Below are 27,079 nucleotides of genomic sequence, written 5' to 3'. Positions count from 1 at the left end.
GCAAGTTTTTTGCACAGATAGTGGTGGGTGCCTGGAACTCGCTGCTGGGGGAGGTAGTGGAAGCAGATACGATAGTGACTTTTAAGGGGTGTCTTAACAAATACATGAATAGGGTGGGATTTGAGGGATATGGTCCCCGGAAGGGTAGGGGGTTTATTTCAGACGGGCAGCATGGTTGGTGAAAGCTTGGAGGGACATGGGGCCTGTTCCTGTGCTGTACATTTCTTTGTTCTTTGAATCCTTAATCTAAAGAGTTGCATCTGACTGATTGCATCAATATGTGCTTTTCAGAAATAAGAATTACCCGAATCATATACACGCCAAAAAGTTGGACAAACCATTGTATCAAATGATCCCGGCTACTTCTATCAGGTCAGTCACATTGCTACAGAACTTCTTCAAAGTGTTGTGGATGTGACACACTTGTAGGTCCCTGGCACCAAACTACTGGATCATTATTGCACAGCTTAATTCTAGTGATGCAGTGAGTGAAGGATGTTGTATGACGCATTGTACAAAGTCACAGTCAATTGGTTTTTGATTTGTTGAGAATGATCGAATGTTGCTTGAACAGAAGCAGAGAGCACACAATAGCCTAATCTCTAATTACACCTGCTTCAAAAAACAATGTTCACTCCAGAACTGCAGCAAATTAAAGATTATTGGCAATACAGAAATGAATGATAAAATCCAATTTTGTACAGATTGCACAATGCTCCTCAAAGATGTGCTACAGGAAGTTTGAAAGGTGGGCAAGGCTTTCCATGCTGTCAATGTAAAATTGAACAGTGACTACAAGTATAGAATCATGCGTGTCTTCCCATGGCATTCTCATGATTTGTTCATCCTGTGGCACTCAATCATATCAGCCTTATATGAAAAGTTGTAATGATTCCGGGATGACTTTTCAGATGTCAACAGAGCTCAAATGTGCAGTGTGGTCCTTGCAACCAGACAAAGACTGAGGTCAATAGATTTCTTTTTTTAGGTTTGGATAACCAGGGATATGGTGCAAAGCAGAGCAAATGGAGTTGGAAGTACAGATCAACCATGATCTAATCTAGCAACGATTCAGGCTCAAAGGGTTAAATGGACGACTCCTGGTTCCTATGCAAGCAGACATGATATCTGTGTAGGGAATCAAAATAAAATACTGCAGATGTGGGAGACCGGAGATAAAAACAGTAAATGCTGTCAACACAAGGAGAGAAACAGAGCCAACATTTCAGGTCAATGACCTTTCATCGGAACTGTAATAGTTGAATTCTGCTAGAGTGTCGCAGGCAACAGCCACTTCATGTGGGGCATAAGGAAGACTGTACTAGCATAGCACTTGGTGCTTTATAGTTAATCCATTTACAGGCAATGCTGTGATATTTTAACACATCAAAATGATACAGAACTAAATGAGCATATCGGTGCAATTACAAAGTTCAGCAGTTAACAAAGCATTTTCCTTATGAAATGGTATGCTGAACTTACAGTGAGAAGCAAAAATGAAATTTGGCAGAAGGACAAATTAGACTCAAACAAAAATGCTTCTATAGTCTTGAAGAAAATAATTCACGGGAGAACAGAGACAAGTATTGTGCATGATTAGAAGCAAGAAAGACTGTAACCATTGCAACTAAAAGGTCAATGGAGAAGAAGATTGTGGACAGCTGTAGTCACAATGGTAAAAGGTTTTTTGGCTATATCAGAAGTCAGATCGCCATTAAAGATGCATAGGACTATTGAAGGATTCATCAGGACCAATTTAAATGGACTCTCGGGGTATATAGTAAAATGTCTGAAATGATTACTTTGCATCAGACATCACTACTGTAGATGAAATTCAATTACAAAGAATGAGTCACACTGTCAACTTGAAAATTGCAAATGTTAAAATAGCTGAGATAAAATGATCAGTTAGATGGAACTAGGAGCTTCAAAACATAGGGCTGCCAGTCCAGATGACACCCACCCACATTTGTGTCTGTATCTTTAGCAACTTTGTTAGAGTTAGAGGTCAGGGCTTGTTCCCATGGACTGGAAGGGTGATATGTCATGCAGATATATTCAGAAATAATGAACACAACTCCTGGAAAGAAAGACTTTGTTACTAATTCCACAGGTTTTTTTTTAAAGAAGTCACTGGGTTAAATGGCAAATGTGGCCCAGTAAACATTGTTCACTTTATAGAACAAAATTCTGCAATGGTGCCATTGCCAGCTTCAAACTGGGCGCACAAAAATCAATTCAAAATTTCCAAAAATTAAAAGAAACCTTACAATCATCATTATGATGGGAGAAAAACAATGCTGACTGAGGAGGAGGAGGAATAAGAGTGAACAGGTAAGCGAGAGATTTTAAGTAAATTGTTTGATAAAATGCACGGTTTGTTGTCTGCTTACAATTTTGTTTTCCAGATTCAAATGTTTGCCCACCCTTGATGAGGCAGCTATCCATCAAGCATAATCGGTCTGATCAATCCGTTTATATTAATACGGCAGCATTTTTGTAGGAGTGCTGGATTAAATAGCTCGCTTTCCTACAACGTGACTGTGGAGCGAGCACTGGATTCGGACTGATTGATGCCATTGTCGCACCTGTCACCTGTTTCTGAAGTGAAATCCGATTGCTCTTCAATTTTATTTTTTACCGCGTGCAGTGCGTAATTTACATCAACATTACTACTCCAACTCCAGGAACCAAATAGAGGATTATACACCATTCCATTGATAGTCTCAACTGTGAACCCACCTGAAAAGCATAAAAGGAAAAACAAAGAAAGCATTTAAAGAAAAAAACATCTGATTTATTGATTTGTTCCTTCAAAAGAAAAAGCTCTGCTATGTCTTCACTTTAACAAAATATAAAAAATGTTGAACTACTATTTATTTCTTCCAACAATGAACATAAGATGTAATTGATATTTTCCATAAAATATCAATGTATTATTCATATTGTCAAACAGTTGAGGGAGATCGTGCATGAAGAATAGAACAGCAAAGACGGGCTCCCCCATTTTAGTCAGGGGTGATTTTATCTAAAGAATTTTCTTTTACATCTCATTAATGCAAAAATGGCCTGCCAGATTTTACTGGTTATCATTATTTTTCAGCAGTTTTTCAGTTGATTTGTCACAAGTTCCAAGTGTTTGTCCAACATCCTTAAAGCTCAGCAAAATTAATCTCCTACCCAAGAATTCAGATAATCAGCACAAATAGTGGAGGAGAACAAGCTTTTTTAAAATTCATTCATAGGATGCGGGCATTGCTGGCTAAATCATAACTTATTTCCCATCCGCAGTGACTGGTTTAGCACAGGGCTAAATCGCTGGCTTTGAAAGTAGACCAAGGCAGGCCAGCAGCACGATTAAATTCCCGTACCAGCCTCCCCGGAGAGGAGCCGGAATGTGACGAATAGGGGCTTTTCGCAGTAACTTCATTTGAAGCCTACTTGTGACAATAAGCGATTTTCATTTCATTTCATTTCCATAATTTCCATTGAGAAAGTGGTGGCAAGCTGCTTTCTGTTAGGGAAGGAGTCCCAGGATTTTCGCCCAGCGACAGTAAAGGAACGGCGATATATTTTCAAGTTAGGATGATGGGTGGCTTGGAGTGAAATTCCAGGTACTGATGTTCCCATGTATCTGCAACCCTTCTCCTTCTAGATAGTAGCAGTCTTGGGTTTGGAATGTGCTGCCTTAGGAGCATGGGTGAGTTCCTGCAGTGCGTCTTGTAGAAGGTGCTTGCTGCTGTCATTGTTTAGTGGCGGGGTCAAGTGTTTTAGAAAGGGGTACCAACCAAGCAGGTTGCCTCGTTCCTGATGGTGTCTTGAGTGTTGTTGGAGCTGCACTCATCCAGGCAAATGTAGGGCATTCTGTCACACACATGACCTGTGCCTTGTAGATGGAATGGAAATCGCTTATTGTCACAAGTAGGCTTCAATGAAGTTACTGTGAAAAGCCCCTAGTCGCCACATTCCGGCGCCAGTTCGGGGAGGCTGGTACGGGAAGTGAACCGTGCTGCTGGCATGTCTTGGTCTGCTTTAAAAGTCAGCGATTTAGCCCAGTGTGCTAAACCAGGCTTTGGGGAGTCCGGAGGCGAGTTACCTGCTGCAGGATCCCTAGCCTCTGACCTGTTCTTGTAGCCACAGTATTTAAATGGCTAGTCCGGTTCAGTTTCTGGTCAACGGTAATCCTTAGGATGTTGTTAGTGGGGGATTCAGTGATGGTAATGCCATTGAATGTCAAGGGACAATGGTTAGATTATCTATTGTTGAAGATGATCCAGCAGAGGGCAGCAGAGCAGAGCTTCTGATTGGCTGTTCCGGGGAGATTTGCATACGTGCAGTGCGGTCAGCGTAAGTTGAAGGTGTACCTGCGCAAGTGACCCGAGGAGTTCGAGTGAAGGCAAGCATCCAGCAGAGGGCAGCAGAGCAGAGTTTCTGATTGGATGTTCCGGGGAGATTTGCATACGTGCAGTGCGGTCAGCGTAAGTTGAAGGTGGTTTGTGAAGGGGCTGTTCTTGAGTGACAGCTTTACCCGAAACACTACTTACGTAGTGTCTCCCACCCATCCTCCTCCTCTAACCAAAAAAAAAAGTTCTGTCCGTCAGATTGCTAAACTAACAAGTTTTGTTTTCTATTTTTTTTTTCGTTTTCAGTAGTTGGGAAGTTAGTTCAGTGGGAATGGAGGTTAGGGCTGTTGAATGTTCCTCCTGCAGAATGTGGGAGGAAAGGGTCACCTCGAGTGTCCCTGCTGGCTACATCTGCGGGAAGTGCACCCAGCTCCAGCTCCTCGAGAACCGCGTTAGGGACCTGGAGCTGGAGGAACTTCGGATCATTCAGGAGGCGGAGGGGGTTAGAGAGAGGAGTTATAGGGAGGTAGTCACACCTCAGGTAAAAGAAGAAGGTAGATGGGTTACCGTCAGGGGAACGAGAGGGAACCGGCAGGCAGTGCAGGTATACAACAAGTATACAATTTTGGATACTGTTGGGGGGGGGGGGGGCTTACCAGGGGTAAGCAATGGGGCACAGGTCTGTGGCACAGAGTCTGTCCCTGTTGCTCAGAGGGAAGGGAGAAGAGGAACAGAGCACTTGTCATTGGGGACTCCACAGTTAGAGGAACAGACAGGAAGTTCTGTGGGAACGAAAGAGACTCACGGTTGGTGTGTTGCCTCCCAGGTGCCAGGGTTTGTGATGTCGCTGATCTTGTTTTTGGGATCCTTAAGGGGGAGCAGCCCCAAGTCGTGGTCCACATAGGTACCAACGACATAGGTAGGAAGAGAGATGGGGATTTGAGACAGAAATTCAGGGAGCTAGGGTGGAAGCTGAGAGCTAGAACAAACAGAGTTGTTATCACTGGGTTGTTACCCGTGCCACGTGCTAGCGAAGTGAGAAATAAGGAGAGAGAGGAGTTGAACACGTGGCTACAGGGATGGTGCAGGAGGGAGGGTTTTGGTTTCCTGGATAATTGGGGCTCATTCTGGGGTAGGTGGGACCTCTACAAACAGGATGGTCTTCACCTGAACCAGAGGGGTACCAATATCCTGGGGGGGGAGATTTGCTAGTGCTCTTCGGGGGGGGGTTTAAACTAATTCAGCAGGGGGATGGGAACCTAAATTGTAGTCCCAGTGTACAGGATGTTGAGAGTAGTGAGGTCAGGGATAGGGTTAAAAGTTCGAAAGAGGGCACTGGCAAGCAAGATACTGGTTTGAAGTGTGTCTACTTCAACGCCAGGAGCATCCGGAATAAGGTGGGTGAGCTTGTAGCATGGGTTGGTACCTGGGATCTCGATGTTGTGGCGATTTTGGAGACATGGGTAGAGCAGGGACAGGAATGGTTGTTGCAGGTTCCAGGTTTTAGATGTTTCTGTAAGAACAGAGAAGATGGTAAAAGGTGGGGGGGGGGGGGGGGGGGGGGGGGTGGCATTGTTAATCAAGGAAAGTATTACGGCGGCAGAAAGGACGTTTGAGGACTCGTCTACTGAGGTAGTATGGGCCGAGGTTAGGAACAGAAGAGGAGAGGTCACCCTGTTGGGAGTTGTCTATAGACCTCCGAATAGTTCCAGAGATGTAGAGGAAAGGATTGCAAAGATGATTCTCGACAGGAGCGAGTGTAACAGGGTAGTTGTTATGGGGGACTTTAACTTTCCAAATATTGACTGGAAATACTATAGTTTGAGTACTATAGATGGGTCAGTTTTTGTGCAGTGTGTGCAGGAGGGTTTTCTGACACAGTATGTAGAGAGGCCAACAAGGGGCGATGCCACATTGGATTTGGTACTGGGTAATGAACCCGGCCAGGTGTTAGATTTAGACGTAGGTGAGCACTTTGGTGATAGTGATCATAATTCGGTTATGTTTACTTTAGCGATGGGCAGGGATAGGTATATATCGCAAGGCAAGAATTATAGCTGGGGGAAAGGCAATTATTATGCTATTCGGCAAGATTTAGGATGTATAGGATGGGGAAGGATGGGTACAATCGAAATGTGGAGCTTTTTCAAGGAACAGCTACTGCGTGTCCTTGATAAGTATGTACCGGTCAGGCAGGGAGGAAGTTGTCGAGCAAGGGAACTGTGGTTTACTAAGGAAGTTGAAGCACTTGTCAGGAGGAAGAAGAAGGCTTATGTTACGATGAGACATGAAGGCTCAGTTAGGGCACTTGAGAGTTACAAGTTAGCCAGGAAGGACCTAAAGAGAGAGTTAAGAAGAGCGAGGAGAGGACACAAAAAGTCGTTGGTGGATAGGATCAAGGAAAACCCTAAGGCTTTCTATAGGTATATCAGGAACAAAAGAATGACTAGAGTAAGATTAGGGCCAATCAAGGATAGTAGTGGAAAGTTGTGTGTGGAATCAGAGGAGATAGGGGAAGCGTTAAATGGATATTTTTCGTCAGTGTTTACACTGGAGAAAGACAATGTTGTCGAGGAGAATACTCAGGTACAGTCGACCAGGCTAGATGGGATTGAGGTTCACAAGGAGGAGGTGTTAGCAATTTTGGAAAGTGTAAAAATAGATAAGTCCCCTGGCCCAGATGGGATTTATCCTAGGATTCTCTGGGAAGCCAGGGAGGAGATTGCAGAGCCTTTGTCCTTGATCTTTATGTTGTCTTTGTCGACAGGAAAAGTGCCGGAAGACTGGAGGATAGCAAATGTTGTCCCCTTGTTCAAGAAGGGGAGTAGAGACAACCCTGGTAATTATAGACCTGTGAGCCTTACTTCGGTTGTGGGTAAAATGTTGGAAAAGGTTATAAGAGATAGGGTTTATAATCATCTTGAAAAGAACAAGGTGATTAGCGATACTCAACACAGTTTTGTGAAGGGTAGGTCATGCCTCACAAACCTTATTGAGTTTTTTGAGAAGGTGACCAAACAGGTGGATGAGGGTAAAGCGGTTGATGTGGTGTATATGGATTTCAGTAAGGCATTTGATAAGGTTCCCCACGGTAGGCTATTACAGAAAATACGGAAGTATGGGATTGAAGGTGATTTAGCGGTTTGGATCAGTAATTGGCTAGCTGAAAGAAGACAGAGGGTGGTGGTTGATGGCAAATGTTCATCCTGGTGTTCAGTTACTAGTGGTGTACCGCAAGGATCTGTTTTGGGGCCACTGCTGTTTGTCATTTTTATAAATGACCTGGAAGAGGATGTAGAAGGATAGGTTAGTAAATTTGCAGATGACACGAAGGTCGGTGGAGTTGTGGATAGTGCTGAAGGATGTTATAGGTTACAGAGGGACATAGATAAGCTGCAGAGCTGGGCTGAGAGGTGGCAGATGGAGTTTAATGTGGAAAAGTGTGAGTTGGTTCACTTTGGAAGGAGTAACAGGAATGCAGAGTACTGGGCTAATGGCAAGATCCTTGGTAGTGTAGATGAACAGAGAGATCTCGGCATCCAGGTACATAAATCCCTGAAAGCTGCCACCCAGGTTAATAGGGCTGTTAAGAAGGCATATGGTGTGCTAGCCTTTATCAGTAGGGGGATTGAGTTTCGGAGCCACGAGGTCATGCTGCAGCTGTACAAAACTCTGGTGCGGCCGCACCTGGAGTACTGCGTGCAGTTCTGGTCACCACATTATAGGAAGGATGTGGAAGCTTTGGAAAGGGTTCAGAGGAGATTTACTAGGATGTTGCCTGGTATGGAGGGAAGGTCTTACGAGGAAAGGCTCAGGGACTAGAGGTTGTTTTCGTTAGCGAGGAGAAGGCTGAGAGGTGACTTAATAGAGATATATAAGATAGTCAGAGGGTTAGATAGGGTGGACAGTGAGAGTCTTTTTCCTCGGATGGTGATGACCAACAAGAGGGGACATAGCTTTAAATTGAGGGGTGATAGATATAGGACAGATGTCAGAGGCAGTTTCTTTACTCAGAGAGTAGTAGGGGTGTGGAACGCCCTGCCTGCAACAGTAGTAGACTCGCCAACTGTAAGGGCATTTCAGTGGTCACTGGATAGACATATGGATGAAAATGGAATAGTGTAGGTCAGATAGGCTTCAGATGGTTTCACGGGTCGGCGCAACATCGAGGGCCGAAAGGCCCGTACTGCGCTGTAATGTTCTATGTTCTATGGTTATTGCTGGCACTTCAGTGGCATGAATGTTACTTGCCACTTGTCAGCCCAAGCCTGGTATTGTCCAGGTCCTGCTGCATTTGGATATGGACTGTTTCAGAATCTGAAGCGTCGTGAATGGTGTTGAATATTGTGCAGTCATCGGCGAACATGCCCACTTCTGACCTTATGGTGGAAGGAAAGTCATTGATGAAACAGCTGAAGATGGTTGGACACTACCCTAAGGATCTTATTTGTTCATCAGAGGCTCAGACAAGCATATCACATGTGCCTTTCTGCAGTTATGTAAATAAATTATTGCAATTCTGGCCACGGTGCAACCAGGCAAGGGCTGGATGGAGATGTGGCAGAACAGGAAGGGAGGGTGGGAGAGCAGAAGGAGGGAAAGATCAGATGAGGTATATCATTCATTACCCAGAGCTTGGCTTAAAAATATCAGTGCCAGGATATCAGGTTTTTTCATCTGCCTGAACTAAGGAAGTGCAAAGTAAAAAGGTTTTTTTGGAAAGAGAAAGAAAAGAAATTAAGGTTTATTTTGTTATTAATATTTTCACATTTGCGGTAAATAGCGGTATAGTTTTCTTGCTCTTAGGTCGCAATAAGATTAATTGTCATAGCATAGATCCTGCAGTCCATGCTCTGCACAAGTTTATTTTTATCATTCAAGGGCTGCACAGTGGCGCAGTGGTTAGCACTGCTGCCTAAGGCGCTGAGGACCCGGATTCAATCCTGGCCCGGGTCACCACCTGTGTGGAGTTTGCACATTTTCCCCGTGTCTGCATGGGTTTCATACCCACAACCCAAAGATGTGCGTTAAATTGCCCCTTAATTGGAAATAAAAATAATTGGGTACTCTAAATTTATATTAAAAAATTCTTATTTACCATTCACATAGATCACTTACAATCTTTCACCTTTATTCAAAATAAAACTGCTTTCATTTCCAAAAATATTTAACTAATCCATTCAAGCTGTCCTGGGTAACTAGTTCAGTGATAATAAATGAAGAATTTGACTTACCTAACTGTTAAAACAACATTCACAAATTAAAGCATATTTAGCTCTGAATAAATTCAAGGGTAAAATACATATTGTCCTGTTTCCTATGTACAAAATGTATCTTTGAAAAACTAAGAGATAAAAATCCATATTACTCACTGGACACTAGAAGTCTCTCCAACTCGTCCGGACTGATGAACCTTTCCCATTCATGTGTCCCATTTGGTACAATTCTTAATATCTTCTCAGCTGTAACAATTGCCAGCACGTAGGACAGGAACGTTTTGTTAATTGTTGTTAGGAACAGTGATCCTCCAGGCTGCTTAAGAAGGAATAACTGATTTCAGTTATTTGCAGTTGCAAGCTGCCCACCACACTAACATAAATCAGCTTAATAATATTTTTTTCTGGTCTGCTGAACATCTGACATGTAGAAACCCAGTGACTTCCAGTTCAAACTACCCAGAAATCACCTTTCTGTTTTTCCAAGATTGGGTACATACTTTTGCAGGAACACATCCCACGTATCGGCCGAGAGAGTTCGAGGGCAGGTTGTTTCGATGGTGTCAAGTGTGCACAGCAGAATCAGTTAGAACCACATAACTTACCCGAGAGGATCAAGGCAAACATTCAAGGAGAACATTAACCTGCAATGTTAACTGGAGCTATGTGGCCAAATATTGACAGGCAAGTTCCATTTGAGGACCAGGTTGTTCAGCAACATTGTCTGTGATGCCTCTGTCTCATGTACAAATCCCCAGATGGAAGGTCATAAGAACATTAAGTCTGTTATACAGGGCTAAGTTGCCTACAAACCCCTCCACCCCGTTAGGTAATCAGTCTGTGCAGATACGAACCATTGTTAGGCACCTGAGGCTTACAAGAAGCAGGGCTCACCATAAGATGCACAAATGGACTACCATTATCCTCATTCAACTATATGCTACAGCAATAATGCAGATCTCTGTTTTAAATACGACATACATAAGCATATATAGTACCCTTCAAATATGTATACCCTTTTGTATATATAGTATTATATGATACATAATGATATTTTCTGTCAGGTTTTTCCATGTGATCAATGTCATAATATACACCTGTATATCATAGTGCAGACACACACTGATGGACATACACAGGGACCAATAAACATGTATAAACACCGCAGCCAACCACCAGTTAGAATAAAGACACTATAAAGGCAGAGGGCACCACGGTTCCCGCTCATTCTGGGTGCTGCCTCTCAGTGTAACAAGAACTCATCCAGCCCAGCACAGACTTACAACACGTGCTGAGAGAATCAACTGGTTCGGACAAGGCTTAGGTCTCTAGTTTAAGTTAGCATCATTTAGACCCACAGTCATCATGTGTTAGTTAGTTAAAAGTAGTTAATAAAATTGAGTTGAGCCTTCATCAGTGTTGGAAGTGTCTGTTCATCTCTCAAGTCTACACTAGCCAACACTTTAATCATACGTAATGAGGAAATCAGCTGCTGCCTAGAGAACCAAATGGATAGTTTTGGGGAAAATTATGTGAAAGGTTCCATTTTAAAGCTGAGGTCAAAACCATTCATACAAAGAACAAAGAAAGTACAGCACAGGAACAGGCCCTTCGGATCGCTAACCCTGCGCCGACCACGCTGCCCGTCCAAACTAAAATCTTGTCCACTGGTGTCTGTATCCCTCTATTTCCATCCTATTTGTCAAGATGCCCGTTAAACGTAACTATCGTCCCTGCTTCCACCACCTCCTCCGGCAGCCAGTTCCAGGCACCCACTACCCTCTGTGTAAAAAACGTGCCTCGTACATCTCTTCTAAACCTTGCCCCTCGTAACTTAAACCTATGCTCCCTAGTAATTGACCCCTCTACCCTGGGAAAAAGTCTCTGACTATCCACCCTGTCTATGCCTCTCATAATTTTGTAGACCTCTATCAGGTCGCACCTCAACCTCCGTTGTTCCAGTGAGAACAAACCAAATTTATTCAACCTCTCCTCATAGCTAATGCCCTCCATACCAGGCAACATCCTGGTAAATCTTTTCTGTACCCTCTCTAAAGCCTCCGCATCCTTCTGGTAGTGTGGCGACCAGAATTGAACACTATACTCCAAGTGTGGCCTAACTAAGGTACAGCTGCAACATGACCTGCCAATTTTTATACTCAATGCCCCGGCCAATGAAGGCAAGCATGCCGTATGCTTTCTTGACTACCTTCTCCACCTGTGTTGCCCCTTTCAGTGACCTGTGGACCTGTACACCTAGATCTCGCTGACTGTCAATACTGTTGAGGGTTCTACCATTCACTGTATATTCCCTACCTGTATTAGACCTTCCAAAATACATTACCTCACATTAGTCCAGATTAAACTCCATCTGCCATCTCTCCTCACACGTCTCCAAACGATCTAAATCCTGCTGTATTCTCTGACAGTCCTCATCGCTATCTGCAATTCCACCAATCTTTGTGTCGTCCACAAACGTACTAGTCGGATCAGTTACATTTTCCTCCAAATCATTTATATATACTACGAACAGCAAAGATCCCAGCACAATCCCTGCGGAACACCACTAGTAACAGCCGTCCAATTAGAAAAGCACCCTTCCATTGCAACTTTCTGCCTTCTATGACAGCCAGTTCTGTATCCACCTTGCCAGCTCACCTCTGATCCCGTGTGACTTCACCTTTTTGTACCAGTCTGCCATGAGGGACCATGTCAAAGGCCTTACTGAAGTCCATTTAGACAACATCCACTGCCTTACCTGCATCAATCATTTTTGTGACCTCCTCAAAAAACTCTACCAAGTTAGTGAGACACGATCTCCCCTTCACAAAACCGTGCTGCCTCTTGCCAATACATCCACTTGCTTCCAAATGGGAGCGGATCCTGTCTCAAAGAATTATCTCTAATAATTTCCCTACCACTGATGCAAGGCTCACCAGCCTGTAATTCCCTTGATTATCCTTGCTACCCTTCTTAAACAAAGGAACAACATTGGCTAGTCTCCAGTCCCCCAGGACATCACCTGAAGACAGTGAGGATCCAAAGATTTCTGTCAAGGCCTCAGCAATTTCCTCTCTTGCCTTCTTCAGTATTCTGGGGTAGATCCCATCAGGCCCTGGGGACTTATCTACCTTAATATTTTTCAAGACGCCCAACACCTCGTCTTTTTGGATCTCAATGTGACCCAGGCTATCTACACACCATTCTCCAGACTCAACATCCACCAATTCCTTTTCTTTGGTGAATACTGATGCAAAGTATTCATTTAGTACCTCGCCCATTTCCTCTGGCTCCACACATAGATTCCCTCCCCTGTCCTTCAGTGGACCAAACCTTTCCCTGACTACTCTCTTGCTTTTTATGTATGTGTAAAAAGCCTTGGGATTTTCCTTAACCCTATTGGCCAATGACTTTTCGTGACCCCTTTTAGCCCTCCTGACTCCTTGCTTAAGTTCCTTCCTACTTTCCTTATATTCCACACAGGCTTTGTTCCCAGACGTGTAGCCCTGACAAATACCCCTTTCTCTTTTCGACGAGACCTACAATATCTCTCGTTATCCAAGGTTCCTGAAATTTGCCGTATTTATTCTTCTTCCTCACAGGAACATGCCGGTCCTGAATTCCTTTCAACTGACATTTGAAAGCCTCCCACATGTCAGCTGTTGATTTACCCGCAACATTTTCCCCCAATCTAGGTTCCTCAGTTCCCGCCTAATGTTATAATTAGCCGTCCCCCAATTTAGCACATTCACCCTAGGACCACTCTTATCCTTGTCTATCAGCACTTTAAAACTTACTGAATTGTGATCACAGTTCCAAAAATGCCCCCCTACTGAAACTTCTCCCACCTGGCTGGGCTCATTCCCCAATACCAGGTCCAGTACAGCCCTTCCCTCGTTGGACTATCTACATATTGTTTTAAGAAGCCCTCCTGGATGCTTCTTACAAACTCTGCCCCGTCCAAGCCCCTAGCACTAAGTGAGTCCCAGTCAATATTGGGGGAATTAGTCTCCCATCACAACAACCCTGTTGCTTTTACTCCTTTCCAAAATCTGCCTACCTATCTGCTCCTCTATCTCCCGCAGGCTGTTGGGAGGCCTGTAGTAAACCCCCAACATTGTGACTGCACCCTTCTTATCCCTGATCTCTACCCATATAGCCTCGCTGCCCTCTGAGGTGTCCTCCTGCAGTACAGCTGTGATATTCTCCCTCACCGGTTGCGCAACTCCGCCACCCCTTTTACATCCCCCTCTATCCCGCCTGAAACATCTAAATCCTGGAACGTTTAGCTGCCAATCCTATCCTTCCCTCAACCAGGTCTCTGTAATGGCAACAACATCATAGTTCCAAGTACTCATCCAAGCTTTAACTTCACCTACCTTACCTGTCATATCCTTTTGGAAAGAAGAAGTGGATATTACTTTCTAATTCGTAGTACCGAAAATGCTATTACAGCTTTTCATCCCAGGACAGATGCAAGAATGTCAAATTTCAAATCGAACAACAATTTATACTGCACAAGAAAAGGGTGCAGATAGTAGTAGGGAACTACTATTTCCCACTCGTTAATTCAAAAATGGCACAATGCCTGGACATATTCCTTTTGCCTGTCCCTACTTTCTATTTCTTTAATGTATAGCTTCTTCAAACATAAGGAGCTGGATTCTCCGCCGTTGGGATGTTCCATTTTGCCGACAGCCCGGGGGTTTCCCAACGACGTGGGGCTGCCCCACAATAGGAATCCCCATTGGCCGGCCAGGGTAACGGAGCATTCCGCCGCCGGGGTAAAATAGAAATGCGGCACGGCGAGGCGGGGAATCCAGCCCCAGATTTTGTAACCGGATCGAAAATTTCACCTCTAATCCAATTAAAATCAGCCTACTCAGTGTTTTTTTTAAATAAATTTAGAGTACCCAATTCATTTTTTCCAATTAAGGGGCAGTTTAACGTGGCCAATCCACCTACACTGCACATTTTTGGGTTGTGGGGGCGAAACCCACGCAGACACGGGGAGAACGTGCAAACTCCACACGGACAGTGACCCAGAGCCGGGATCGAACCTGGGACCTCAGCGCCGTGAGGCGGTTGTGCTAACCACTAGGCCACCGTGCTACCCTGCATCTGGCAATCTTAAAGGGTGCTGCATAAATGCAAGGCATTCTTTCTTTTTTTTCTCAGTGATAGATCTTGCAGAACTGGGAGGTGCCAAAGAACAAGATGTATTGTTGTGAAGGAACGTTTTAACCCCTTGAATGCTGTGACTTTAAAGAACAGGCATTTTTACTGTTTAATCAAAAGAAACACTTATTTCTCATAACACGAAAAGTAACCACAATAAACATTCACGCCTTACACATACTAGATATACACACAAGAAAATATGATTTTTAAAGATGCTTAAATTACTTAAAGGGTACACAAAACAGTCACTTCCTTAAACTGTCCTCAAGATGGTGGTTGAAACATTGCAGGCCTAAAAGATTCTCTCTTGGTTCTCTGACGACAACGGGGGTTGTATGTTTGAGGCTTTTCAGTCAAAATTGTGGTCCAGTCTCAGTGATAAAGAAATATAATCTTGCAGGTAAAACAAATTAGCCCCACTCCACTGTCAGGTTAATTTCAGGGCAGAATCCAATCTTGTGTTGAGTGTACAATGACTTTTTTTTTGACTGACTCAATGTGCTGCCCTTGTGAATTAATAGAGTATTGGCTATCACTAGCCAGTTTTAGCCCTCTAACATCAATATTGACATATTCCATTGTCCTCACAAGGGGTTGATGGCAGTTGTAATTATCACAATGTAAGGTACTATCTAAATCCTGATCTAGTTAGTATCTCTTGTTTAATTCCTGTCCTGCTGGCTGGTTTAAAAATCACTGACTTTTCTTTTTGAGCTGAACCCCCCCTCCCCGCCAGCTACAAGCTACCATGTGGACTGATCCGGCAGATCCCCTCTAATTCAGTATGCTGTATGGCATAGCCCATGATGTCTTGTTGATGGATCTGGCAAGCAGCCAAAAGGAGAAGCAAGCCCCATTTTGTCAGTTCTGTGAAAGATCCAAGCCTCAAGTTAGCTTTAAGGCACTCTCTCTGCAACGCGATTTAAGAGGCTCCCAGCCAGACCTGTAGAAGGTCTATGTAGTAGAAGACTATGTAAAAGACTGCAGGCAGTAACCAGACCTGTAAAGGGAACTACTGGTTTGAAAAGCTGCATTCAGGTTCTCCCTCCAGGTCAGTAACAGTTTAATTCTTTGCCTGAACGGCTGGGAAAAGCCTAGTCTGAGAACTCTCTTCATGATATAGCCAGAATCTCTACACAGAGATAAGGCAAGCAGTTAAATGGCAGAGTGGATGTAAAATCTGCTGAAAACTCTCAGGTAGAAAACTCCAGTAATATCTCAGGGAGACTGAGTGTCCATCTGGTGGTCGCATGATAGAACTGCACAGACCTGAAAGGCGATTTCCCCAGAGGAAGACCTACAGTCTGGGAGTTCTAATGGATGCTGGTCCTTACAAGATCTGAAGTCACCGATAGTTTGCAACACCTCACATTCTGAAGAGATCACAGCCCACAAGAACCTCAACCTCAGCAGCGAAGATCCTCAAATCTCTCATATCCTTTTAATCCCTGTTATTTTTAATCCTTTCCCTACCCTCTTCCGTATGTTTGTCTTGCGTGTGTCTGGATGGAGGGTGGGATGGGGTTTTGAGAATAGGTAGACCATTGGTCCATTATTTCCATTGTATGTTCATCTCCTACTCTTGTTATAAATAATAATCACGAGTAAGCTACAATGAAGTTACTGTGAAAAGCCCCAAGTTGCCACATTCCAGCGCCTGTTCGGGGAGGCTGGTACGGGAATTGAACCGTGCTGCTGGCCTGCCTTGGTCTGCTTTAAAAGCCAGCGATTTAGCCCAGTGTGCTAAACCAGCCCCAAAGTATAAACCGTTAATAAACAGTTTGTTAATGTTTCACTTATAAATATGTTGCCTGCAACTCATTGGAGAAATCAAAGGTTAAAGATCTCAGGAAAATACACAAATTACTGGTTAATCCACTTATGTTGGGACACCAGAGTCTGTGGGCTGGAACTGGCCGCACAACTGCCCAGGGTGTTGTAACAACACAATGTGGAATTAACGATATCCCATCAACATCCCATCCATGAATAGGCTAACATCGTTATTTGAAATCCCATTTTCTTGGAACCAGCAGGTTTAACAGCCCTTGGAGAAGGAGGTCATCAACATCTGGGAAGGAAGGCCATTTAGATTTTAACAACTTTCCAAAGATAAGGCTTAATATGAAGTTTTTCTCTGTCTGGACAGAAACCAGAAATTGTCGCCTGACTATCTAGAGCCCATTCTTTGAAGGTACAGTATCCATTTTCCATGCAGACTTTTAAAAGTAAAGTGGCATTCTTTAAAAAAAATCTAGATGTGCATTCGACATGACCACGACACTCGTCTATCTCATATCACATGTCACAGTGCATTGGGAGTACAGTGCATACTTGGTATAGTGGCAGGACATTGATCAAACAGACTATACTGTCCAGTATGGTAGTGAACTGTAGGTTATTTCAATGCACACAACACAATCCTAACTTGCACTTTGCAGATACTGGAGATTCTTTCAGCGGTCAGCGAATGACTCCCAAAAGCACATTCACCATCTCAAAGACAGAAATCAGGAATCTGTTGGAATATGGAGTGCAGCTCCAACAACACTCAAGAAGCCTGACTTAATCCAGGGAAAAATAGTTGATCAGTAACCCTTCCACCACCTTAAATAATTACTCCCGCCACCACTATTGTTACGTGGCTACAGTATGCATTGTCTACCAGATGCGTTTTCTGACCGCACCAAGCCTTCTTTGACAGCACCTCCCAAACTGACATGCTCTACCACATCAAGGACATGAGCAACAGATGAATGGGAACACCACCACCCCCAAGTTTTCCTCCAAGTCACACACCATCCTAACCTAGAAATATATTGCCAATCCTTAGTAATTGCTGGATCAAATTCCTGCACCTCCCTACCTAAGTTGATAGCCCTGAGATAAGGAAAATAGATCACCGTGACTATCTTATTTCACAATGTGGTGACAAAAATAAGTCAATTACACATCCTGCACTTTCAGCGGAAGCTAAACAGCACAGTGAGCTGAACCTTATTGTGTTACATTAAAACAAAAACCAGCCTAGCAATGAACAACTCTCACCATTGCATTATTTTTAGCTACACTGCAAATCTATAAGACATTTATAAGTAAAAAGAAAGAAAAAGTCTTAACCATTAAAGACAAATCAAAATTTGAGCCAAACCTTTTTACTTGTACTCAACTAGGGTGTCTTACACCACACAGATGACAGTGGCTCAAGAAGGCAGCTCACCACCACCTTCTCAAGAGCAATAAAGGATGGGCAATAAATGATGTCCTTGTCGTGAAACCCACATCCTGGGAATGAACAGATAAATTTGGATTTTTAAAAAAATCTTACCTTTAACATTTGGGCAGCGTATCTGATAAACGTTTCCACATCAGCAACATGCTCCACGACTTCAGAGGCTACAACAGCATCAAACATTCCAGTTGCTTCCACTGCCATTTCCTCCAGAGAGCAGGCAGTATACTGAACTTGCTCCTGCACGGCTGGATCAAATGACTTGTGCATCTCTGCCGTTCTGATGTTATCTTTCAAAGGATCAATTCCTGTAACCATTGCTCCAAGCCTACCGAGAGGCTAAAAATAAAAGTATCAAATGTCTGAATAGTTTGAGAAAATCACCATTTTATATCTGAAATAAAATCGCGATTATATATTTTTAGCTAAACAATATTTTTCTTATAAGTATTAGAATTTAGAACAGTACAACACAGAACAGGCCCTTCGGCCCTCGATGTTGTGCCGAGCAATGATCACCCTACTTAAACCCACGTAACCCAACAATCCCCCTATTAACCTTACACTACGGGCAATTTAGCATGGCCAATCCACCTAACCCGCACATCTTTGGACTGTGGGAGGAAACCGGAGCACCCGGAGGAAACCCACGCACACACGGGGAGAACGTGCAGACTCCGCACAGACAGTGACCCAGCCGGGAATCGAACCTGGGACCCTGGCGCTGTGAAGCATCGATGCTAACCACCATGCTACCGTGAGGCCCAAACCACCATGCTACCGTGAGGCCCAATATTAATAGGTTGAACCCAATTAATGCATTCAAAAGTGCCACAGAAAATCCAAACTCATGACTAGGAAAGAGGCACAACCAGTTTAGACTGAAATTCCTCATAAATATGATCATAAACGCGTGGAACAGACTGTCTAAGGAGGCTGATCATTTTTACTGGAGAACTGGATCGATATTTGAGGCAGACCAATTGGTGGTTTAAAAAAAATCTAGTCCACAGCTGTCCAATTGACAGCCAGCCAAAGGCTTTTGTGCGACCCGCAAGATTTTGTATAGTGAGAGTTCAGGACAGGGAAGCAGCAAAAAAAAAGGGGAACAGGTGGGTCGACGAGTGGGAGGACAGCAAGCGGGTCACAGAGGGAGCTGGCGAGTGGGAAGGTCGGGGGGGGGGGGGGGGGGGGGGGAGAAGTGACGAGTGGGAGGGACGGCAAGGGGGAGAAGCAGCAAGCAACTCGGGGAGGTAAACAGTGAGCAGGAAGGTCAGAGACGGAAGCAGTGAGCAAAAGTGTTGGCAAACCAAAAGGGCATGCTGGAGGCAGCAAGCAGGAGGTAACTAGAAAGAGTTTTTATGTGATTAAGAGTTTTTAAGTTATTAAGAGTAAGTTCTTTGCTGAGTGACAAAACACTTTCTCATCTGCTTTGACATGCCACTATCCAGATAATGTAGATGTATCTGCTCTCGTAAATGAGGACATTCGTCCACAGTGTTCACATTAAAGGTAAGTATTAGTCAATTATTTTGCTTTTCTGTTTTTGGAAAAGGGATCATGTTTCATTTGGATGTGAAAATGTTTTTTTTATATGAATTTAGAGTACCCAATCATTTCTGTTCCAATTAAGAGGCAATTTAGCATGGCCAATCTGCCTAGCCTGCACATCTTTGGGTTGTGGAGGTGAAACCTACGCAGACACAGGGAGAATGTGCAAACTCCACATGGACAGTGACCCGGGGCCGTAATCGGACCCGGGGCCGGAATCGAACCCGGATCCTTGGCGGCGTGAGGCAGCAGTGCTAACCACTGCGGGGCCATGCCGCCAGAATGTAAAAATGTTTCACTTTAGTAATGCGGGCCATGGTTCATGCCCGAGGTAAAATGTGGCCCCTCTTGTGGAAACACTTTGGACAGCCCGATCTAAACTGCAGTGCCTTTTCCGATCACACACTCTCCCAGGCCCCTACCTATGGGTTTTTGTTTACTGTGGTACCTTAATGACGCAGGTGTTTGTAAGATATTCTCTATGCTGTACATAAACAGTGAATAGGTTTATCACTATCACAAGTCTTTATCGTACCTCACTTAGTAGCCCTCCTCCACAGCCAACATCTAAAATTCGGAAACCATGGAGAGGGCATCCTAGTTGCTGTTTTTCACTATATGTCAACAATGCATCTCTAGGAAAGATCAGAGAAAGAGAAAAATGATTACCCATACAGAACATTTCTCTGTAGAGTGTCATTAAAGTGCCATGATAAGAGAAAGAAAGCGATGCCTTCATTTTACTGTGTTTAATTCTGAAAGCATCTTCTTCCCTTGGCAAAATGTGTCCTGATATACAGGTTATAAAATTAGAGGACATGCCAGTAATACTGACTAGTTTTAGACATAAATAAATTGTGGTTCAATGAAAAGTTGGTGCACTAGCTGTCACTTTGAATTTAAAATCATCAGTCAGATTTTGTTTAAAAATCTGCCATAATAAAATAGGAGCAATAAGTTGCTCAGATAAATGCTTTTGGAACATTATAGAATCATCGGTCAGATCTTTTTTAAAATTCTGCATAATAAAATAGGAGCAATAAGTTGCTCCAATGGATGCTTTTGGAACATTATAGAAGAGTTAATAAAACTGGAACAATATTGATAAAAATATGATGCCTGGTATGCATGTCCTGTAGCTTAAAAATCTAAAGTTTATTCGTTGGTTAATGTCATCTTCTTCACAGAAGATTGACTGCTATGGATCTCCACCTCCATGTGTCCCGTATGACCATTATAAATGCCGCATAACTCAAGTGCATTCTGTGATCCATTTTCCCCTCTGTTCCCTGCTCCATTTTCCATTGATCTTCCCCTCCAATAACAGTCACTGTCTCCCACCTGCTCTAATTATGTGATCGAAATATTGTATCTGTTTGTCTTTGATGTTATGTACTAATTTCCTCTTTTCTCCAGCCATTTCCAGCCCCTTGCTCATGAGTTTTTCTGGCTGTTTCAGATATTTGGAACATCTCAAATACATTCAGTTTATAAAGCCTCTTGTTTGCTGTCCACGTCGCCAAGCCATATAACATAGATGACAAAACGTAGAGCCTCAGCCTTTCTTTTCCAAAGATTCAGGTTTGGTTTCTTTGATGTTAACACATCTTTCATTCTCACAAAGCTGCTCTTGGCTATCTCAGCTGTCCTTCAGATCTATCTATCACATCTCCCCTCATCTGTGATAATCTGCCCAAGGATTGGAAATCTTTTCACTTCTTCCAGGGCTTGTCCATTTACTTCAATTTTCAATTCTGGGGTTAGGTCTCTGCTTATCAGCGTTATCTTGGTCTTCTTCACATTCATTCCTCATCCATATTCTTCACTCTTTGCTTTCACTTTATTTACAGAACTGAATAAAAACAACATGCTGGGAGGAGGTTCATCTGAGGGTAGGGAAAAAGAGATTAACCTTTTGAAAAATGAAATGAAAATCGCTTATTGTCACGAGTAGGCTTCAATGAAGTTACTGTGAAAAGCCCCTAGTCGCCACATTCCGGCGCCTGTTCGGGGAGGCTGGTATGGGAATCGAACCGTGCTGCTGGCCTGCGGTCTGCTTTAAAAGCCAGCGATTTAGCCCAGTGTGCTAAACCAGCCCATCTTCCCCTTTTGGATGTAGACCTGCATTAACACCAATAAAGACACAATTGCTCAGGTCCTGGGCATGCTTAGGGTTTATGCAACACTCGCATATAAGGCATAAACCATAAATTATGTAGAAACCAGCAAACTGAAATCAGATACAGCCTCACACTACACATTGAAAACTGTTACAGAGATATTGGGCAGACTTTTCCCAGCACGGAGGGCAGCCTGGAAAATTGGACAGAATAGTACTGGACCGGCTCCCCGGTGTGTGGTTTCCGCATTCTCTGCACTTTTTCCGGACATAGACACGGCTCTGTGATGACAACACCCTTCCCAAGAGTGGCAGGAAGACAAACTAATTAAGGATCGTTTCATGATGATTATTGTAGCAGTACAGCAGATTTTGCCAGTGTTGTGTGGATCCTCCATTGTGTCCACACCCCAGCAAGTGAGAGAAGGCAGCTTCACAGCAGGAAGTCGAGGCCATGTCACAGCTGAAAGAAATCTAGATATAATCTATCTAGATATCTACGGCAGAAAATGACAGGGCTGTGATCTTCCCAGGCCACATGTGAATTCCCAGAGACAGGTGTGTCCAATTATCATAAGTGTAATGAGGTGTCAGCCTGTCCGCTAATTATTGCTGCGGCTCCAGGTTTTCCCTACCATTCCAACTGCTTGGGCCTGAGCAGTGCTTCCACTGGTCACACAGTGAGGGTTGCTGTACCCCAACCCCCCCCCCCCCCCCCCCCCCACACACCCCCCCCTACCCCCCACCCACCCATATAACCCCCACCACACCCCCATCCAGAAGAGGTTACTACCCTGACTACTCATTCTCTTCTTTCCATTATTAAAAAAATTACACAAAGCATATTTGTAATCACGTAACTAAACATTTTCCAACAACAAATATGATGATATAAATGAAGCAGATTATTACCTTGCATGGCAGTAATGCGCACTCATTGACAAATCTGTACCTCTCTTCGCCAATATCAAATAATAAGACATTTGCAGGACAGTGTTTCTGGTTTCCTAAATGTCACAAATTCTAAAATCAACCAATATGTTTTCACCGTATGTGGCGAACTGAATTGTTACTGTACCGGATAAAAGGAACACGGAGATCATTCAAAGCATGTAGAGCTGCAAATTCGCCATTTCCATCCCACCATTTTTGTGACAACGCCTGAAACTTCTTCACTTCACCAGGTTCTACGGTTGTCTTTGATGTGCTGTACATCCTGAGGAGAAAATCATAGTTAATAATGCATCTCACAACTTCTTCAAAGATGGACAGCATATGTTTTTTAATCAGGTGACATTTAAAGTTAGATATTGTTAATAGATTTTTTGTAAAAGGAGCTTTTCGAGTCAGCATTACGTCTAATTACTAGCCACTGCCTTTAAATTTAGTCCAGTAGATCATTAATTTAGAGCGTGTGGTATTTCACAAGGAGAATGACATTATTATCATTCAGCCCATCAAGTCTGCACCGGCCCTTGGAAAGAGCACCCTACTTAAGCCCTCCAACCTATAACCCAGTAACCCAACCCAATTTTTCTTTTGACACTATTTATCACGGCCAATCCACCTAACCTGCGTATCTTTGGACTGTGGGAGGAAACCAGAGCTCCCGGAGGAAACCCATGCAGACACAGGGAGAATGTGCAGACAGTGACCCAAGCCAGAATCGAACCTGGGACCCTGGAGCTGTGAAGCAACAGTGATAACCACTATGCTACCATGCTGCCCTTGAAGGTAATTATTGTATACATACATATAATTGTAGCCAGGAATTGCTGTTCATTTAATAAACTTAAATGTATTTCCTTTTGAAACAGAAAAGGTGCTTGCCTGATCACCCATGACTGGGTGAAGAGAACATTTATTTTGCTCCAGCAGGTAGCAGGGGCTGTAAAAGAGTCAGGTCGTTGGTTCCTCAGCTAGAAGCTGGAGCAGGTAGATATGGGCCTAATGACAGTTTCCCATCCTGAATATGAGATTTTTAAAAGTGTCTGTTTTTCTTGGTGGGAGATGGCATTTTCATTTCAAGTCAGAAAATTGTGAGCTCATGTCCACTGCAGCATATGGTATCGGCTGATGCTCCAGTGCAGTTCTGAGGCAGTGCTGCACTGCAGCTGCTGCCCCTCGGAAGAAATCCTAAACTGAGGCTCCTTCACCTGTTCAGGTGAATGGAAAAGATCCCATTTTATCGTTCCAAAGAAGGACTGCATATTCTCCAGCTACCTTTCCCAAAAGAGCAGTGACTACACTTCAAAGATAATTAATTAAATCCAAAGTCTCCTGATGCTGCGAAAGATGCCAAACCGAGCTGGAGGAAGGACACAATTTAAGACAATTGGCAAAAGAATCAAAGATGATACGTGAGAGAAAAAAAATTTCCGGACGAGGGGTTATGACCTGGCCGAGAGTATGGAGCAGGCAGGTTCAACTGTGCTTTTCAAAAGAGAATTGGATCAGCATTTGAAGGTAAAATACAGAGGGTGTGTGGGTAGGAATAGTCAAATCGCTTTTACAGAGAGCCAGCAAGGGCTTGATGGGCTGAATAACTTTCTTCTGTCATTCTGATTATAGGAGCTTTTGGCTATCTGTTTGAATATCACCTAAAGCGTCTCCACGTCAAATTTGGTTTCAAAATACTTTTGTGAAAAGCACCAGTATGTTTTATCTTCTGAAAGGAAATATGTGAATGCAAGCTGTTAGACAAAAACAAATTTTATTTTAAGTTTCTTTGAAATTATTTAACTATTATAATTATCTTTGTAAGAAGTCTGATAACACAAGGTTAAAGTCCAACAGGTTTGTTTCAAACACGAGCTTTCGGAGCGCAGCTCCTTCCTCAGGTGAATGGAGAGGTATTTCACCTGAGGAAGGAGCAGTGCTCCGAAAGCTCGTGTTTGAAACAAACCTGTTGGACTTTAACCTGGTGTTGTGAGACTTCTTACTGTGCTCACCCCAGTCCAACGCCGACATCTCCACGTCATAATTATCTTTGTGACAAGGTTCTTTACCCTAAAATGCTCCCTGTACTCTCTCTTGGAGGTCTTGCCATTCCTTCAAAACTTGCTACTCTGACATTGCTCCTATTTCCCCACTATTAGCTGTTCGGTTATTTTTTGCCTTTGCACTTGGAATAGCATCTCGAGGGCACGATATAAATATGCAAGCAGTTGCTCAAACCTTTATTGTGGGAGGCCATGACTAATTATCTCACTGAAATTCACTCTCGAAAATTGCCACCGTTCTAAAAAATGCCTTGCGAAATTGCAGTGCATCGCAACGCAGCGGGCAACGAAATAGTTCTCACCGGCTGGCATGCCTGCAGCTGTGACGTGCCTGTACGCTGCGGCTGCGGCTGCTGCTTGTTCCGGGGGCCGCGGCACCGCCTACAGTGCACGGCTGCAGACTCGTGGCTGTTGGCGTTCGGAATCCGGGCCGTGCCAGCATTGCGTTCCAGTCACAGAACCCAGCCCGGAGAGCGCATCCCAGCACCCCAAACTGGCGCCCCGACTGAGAACTCCTCCCCGGAGTGCACAGCAACCGCATTGTCAAGGCTGCTGCTACTGCTCGCTGTTGATCACTCTCGATGCAGCAGTTAATGCAGTCCGGCGGAAATGCGTGCACCTGACAACTCCATCCAGTTTCATTCACAGAAGCCCTTGTACAATTTGCGGAGCACATTATCAGACTGAGAGCTAAGGACACTTTAAACTCTTGCCATTAATTACTTCAGATGCACTTGGCTATTAAGTGGGAAATCAATATCCCATAAGTGGGAATTTTGATTCTCGGAGATATTTTATCTGAGACTATGACTGTTCCGTCTTGTGGTTCCCAGATGTTCAATATAATCATGCACTTAAAAATAAAATATTGATGCTTTCTTCAAATCTATCGTTTCATTGTTAAGTTGGATACACAGACTGTACAGTGGTAATATGGCAAACTAGATTCTTCTCTACCAGACACGATGAGCCGAATGGCCTCCTGAACTCTTAACAATTCTGCGATTCTGTATACATATGAACATCTAGCTCCTAAATCATGATCTCATACCCCTCTTTGGAAAAATAATGCCTCTAAATATCAATTAGCTAATTGTTAACTTTTTTACATTATGTCCAAAATAAGAAAAATTAATAGCTTGATGAAGCTATATTAGGCTCGAAACGTTAACTCTTTCTCTCCCCAGATACGCTGCCAGACCTATTGAGTTTTTCCAGTGCTTTGTGTTGTGGAGTGTTGGTTATATCTCAGTATAGGTTTTAATTAAGCTTTTGTGGTCTGAAGTAGGTCAACTGTAAATCTTTATTAATTACTAGAAGTATTTGTCGTGTTAAGCACACTGAGATAACACGGGCTGCAACTGGATGCAGCTATAACTGAAATATACTCCAGACCTTAAAGTTAGTTCAATTTGATTTATTGAACCTGTCACACAGTTCTCTGTGAGTTAAACTCTTTGCTAACCTAAGTGTGATCTCTGTCTGACTGAACCAGACTAGCTCTTAGCCACGTGCTGTATGCGTTACGTGATAGAGGCGGAGTGTGAGTGCCTCGTGCCTTTTATAGTGGGAACCCACCCCCAAGTGTTCTGCCTGCTAATTGGTTATGTCCTGATCTCTGTGTTCATTAGCTGCCTGTCTTTATCTCACTGTGTGCATGTCTGCATATCATGACAGTACTTACAAACATACAGAAAAGAGTAAAAGTTCGGAGCTGTCTCCATTCTTCGATCCGCTCCTGGTTCTGTCCAACAACACACCGAGCCTGGGTGTGGGTCATGTACTGCCTGAATTAGTGAGGCAAGGTTCTCTCGTGTCTGCGTGGGTTTCCTCTGGGTGCTCCGGTTTCCTCCCACAATCCTAAGATGTGCAGGTTAGCCATGTTAAATTGCCCTTAGTGTCCAAAAAGTTAGGTGGGATTGCTGGGTTACGGGAATAGGGCGGAGGTGTGGGCTGATGTAGGGTGCTCTTTCAGGGGCCTCCTTCTGCACTGTAAATTCTATGATTCTATGAAATTACTGTGTATACTCGGTCCCGCATTAACCTTATATGTGTCATACTCTTATACTATACTTTGGCTTGAATATTTTGGATGGCAGTATTTCCCTTCCCACCATCTAAAACATCGGTGGGTGATACTGCCTGCCCCACAGCCATTTCATGCTCGAATGGGTGTCACTTGGCTGTAGCCAGTTTCTCAGCTTCCTGCTGTGCTCGCACTGCTTGCCTTTTAGCATTTTGTATTACCTCTTTTAAACACTCCAGTATTTCTCGCAGTTTGTTATTGGTCTCCAGTAAATCATTCTCTGCTTGGGATACCGATAATCTGAATACACCGTTCATTAATTTGCTGTCTGAACTCAACAATGTTGCTTACTATTTGAAGCACATGCTGTTGAGGCTTCAACCTGAGGTACAGCTTCTCCTTCTTGGAC

General features: G+C 43.6%; 1 protein-coding gene across 3 annotated transcripts; it reads right to left on the bottom strand.

Annotated features, from left to right (window-relative positions):
- Nucleotides 1-979: 979 nt before the first annotated feature.
- On the bottom strand, nucleotides 980-25,428 carry coq3 (coenzyme Q3 methyltransferase). Of its 3 annotated transcripts, none has more exons than XM_038799536.1 (6): nucleotides 24,947-25,428; nucleotides 22,721-22,858; nucleotides 20,059-20,158; nucleotides 18,069-18,311; nucleotides 9,716-9,878; nucleotides 980-2,742 (listed from the first exon to the last, which is right to left on the bottom strand). In XM_038799536.1, the coding sequence occupies exons 1-6, from the start codon at nucleotides 25,318-25,320 to the stop codon at nucleotides 2,531-2,533; spliced, it is 1,230 nt and encodes a 409-aa protein (XP_038655464.1). In that variant the 5' UTR covers nucleotides 25,321-25,428; the 3' UTR covers nucleotides 980-2,530. The 3 variants fall into 3 exon arrangements, with proteins under 3 accessions (XP_038655464.1, XP_038655465.1, XP_038655466.1); XM_038799537.1 differs by having other exon boundaries at nucleotides 9,716-9,875; nucleotides 24,947-25,421; XM_038799538.1 differs by lacking the exons at nucleotides 22,721-22,858; nucleotides 24,947-25,428 and adding an exon at nucleotides 22,555-22,701.
- Nucleotides 25,429-27,079: the final 1,651 nt, after the last annotated feature.

The sequence above is a fragment of the Scyliorhinus canicula genome, chromosome 6, assembly GCF_902713615.1.
Source record: "Scyliorhinus canicula chromosome 6, sScyCan1.1, whole genome shotgun sequence".
Taxonomy (NCBI): Eukaryota; Metazoa; Chordata; class Chondrichthyes; order Carcharhiniformes; family Scyliorhinidae; genus Scyliorhinus; species Scyliorhinus canicula.
Note: the sequence above shows the minus strand (reverse complement) of the source record. Positions and strands in the feature narration are given on the sequence as shown.

Coding starts and splice junctions, on each gene's coding strand:
- coq3 (XM_038799536.1), bottom strand. CDS start 25,320: ATGTGCTCCGCAAATTGTACAAGGGCTTCTGTGAATGAAACTGGATGG. Junction 18,312..20,058: donor GAGGAGGGCTACTAAGTGAG/GTACGATAAAGA, acceptor TTTTATTTTTAG/CCTCTCGGTAGGCTTGGAGC. Junction 2,743..9,715: donor GGAGAGACTTCTAGTGTCCA/GTGAGTAATATG, acceptor TATGCTTTTCAG/GTGGGTTCACAGTTGAGACT.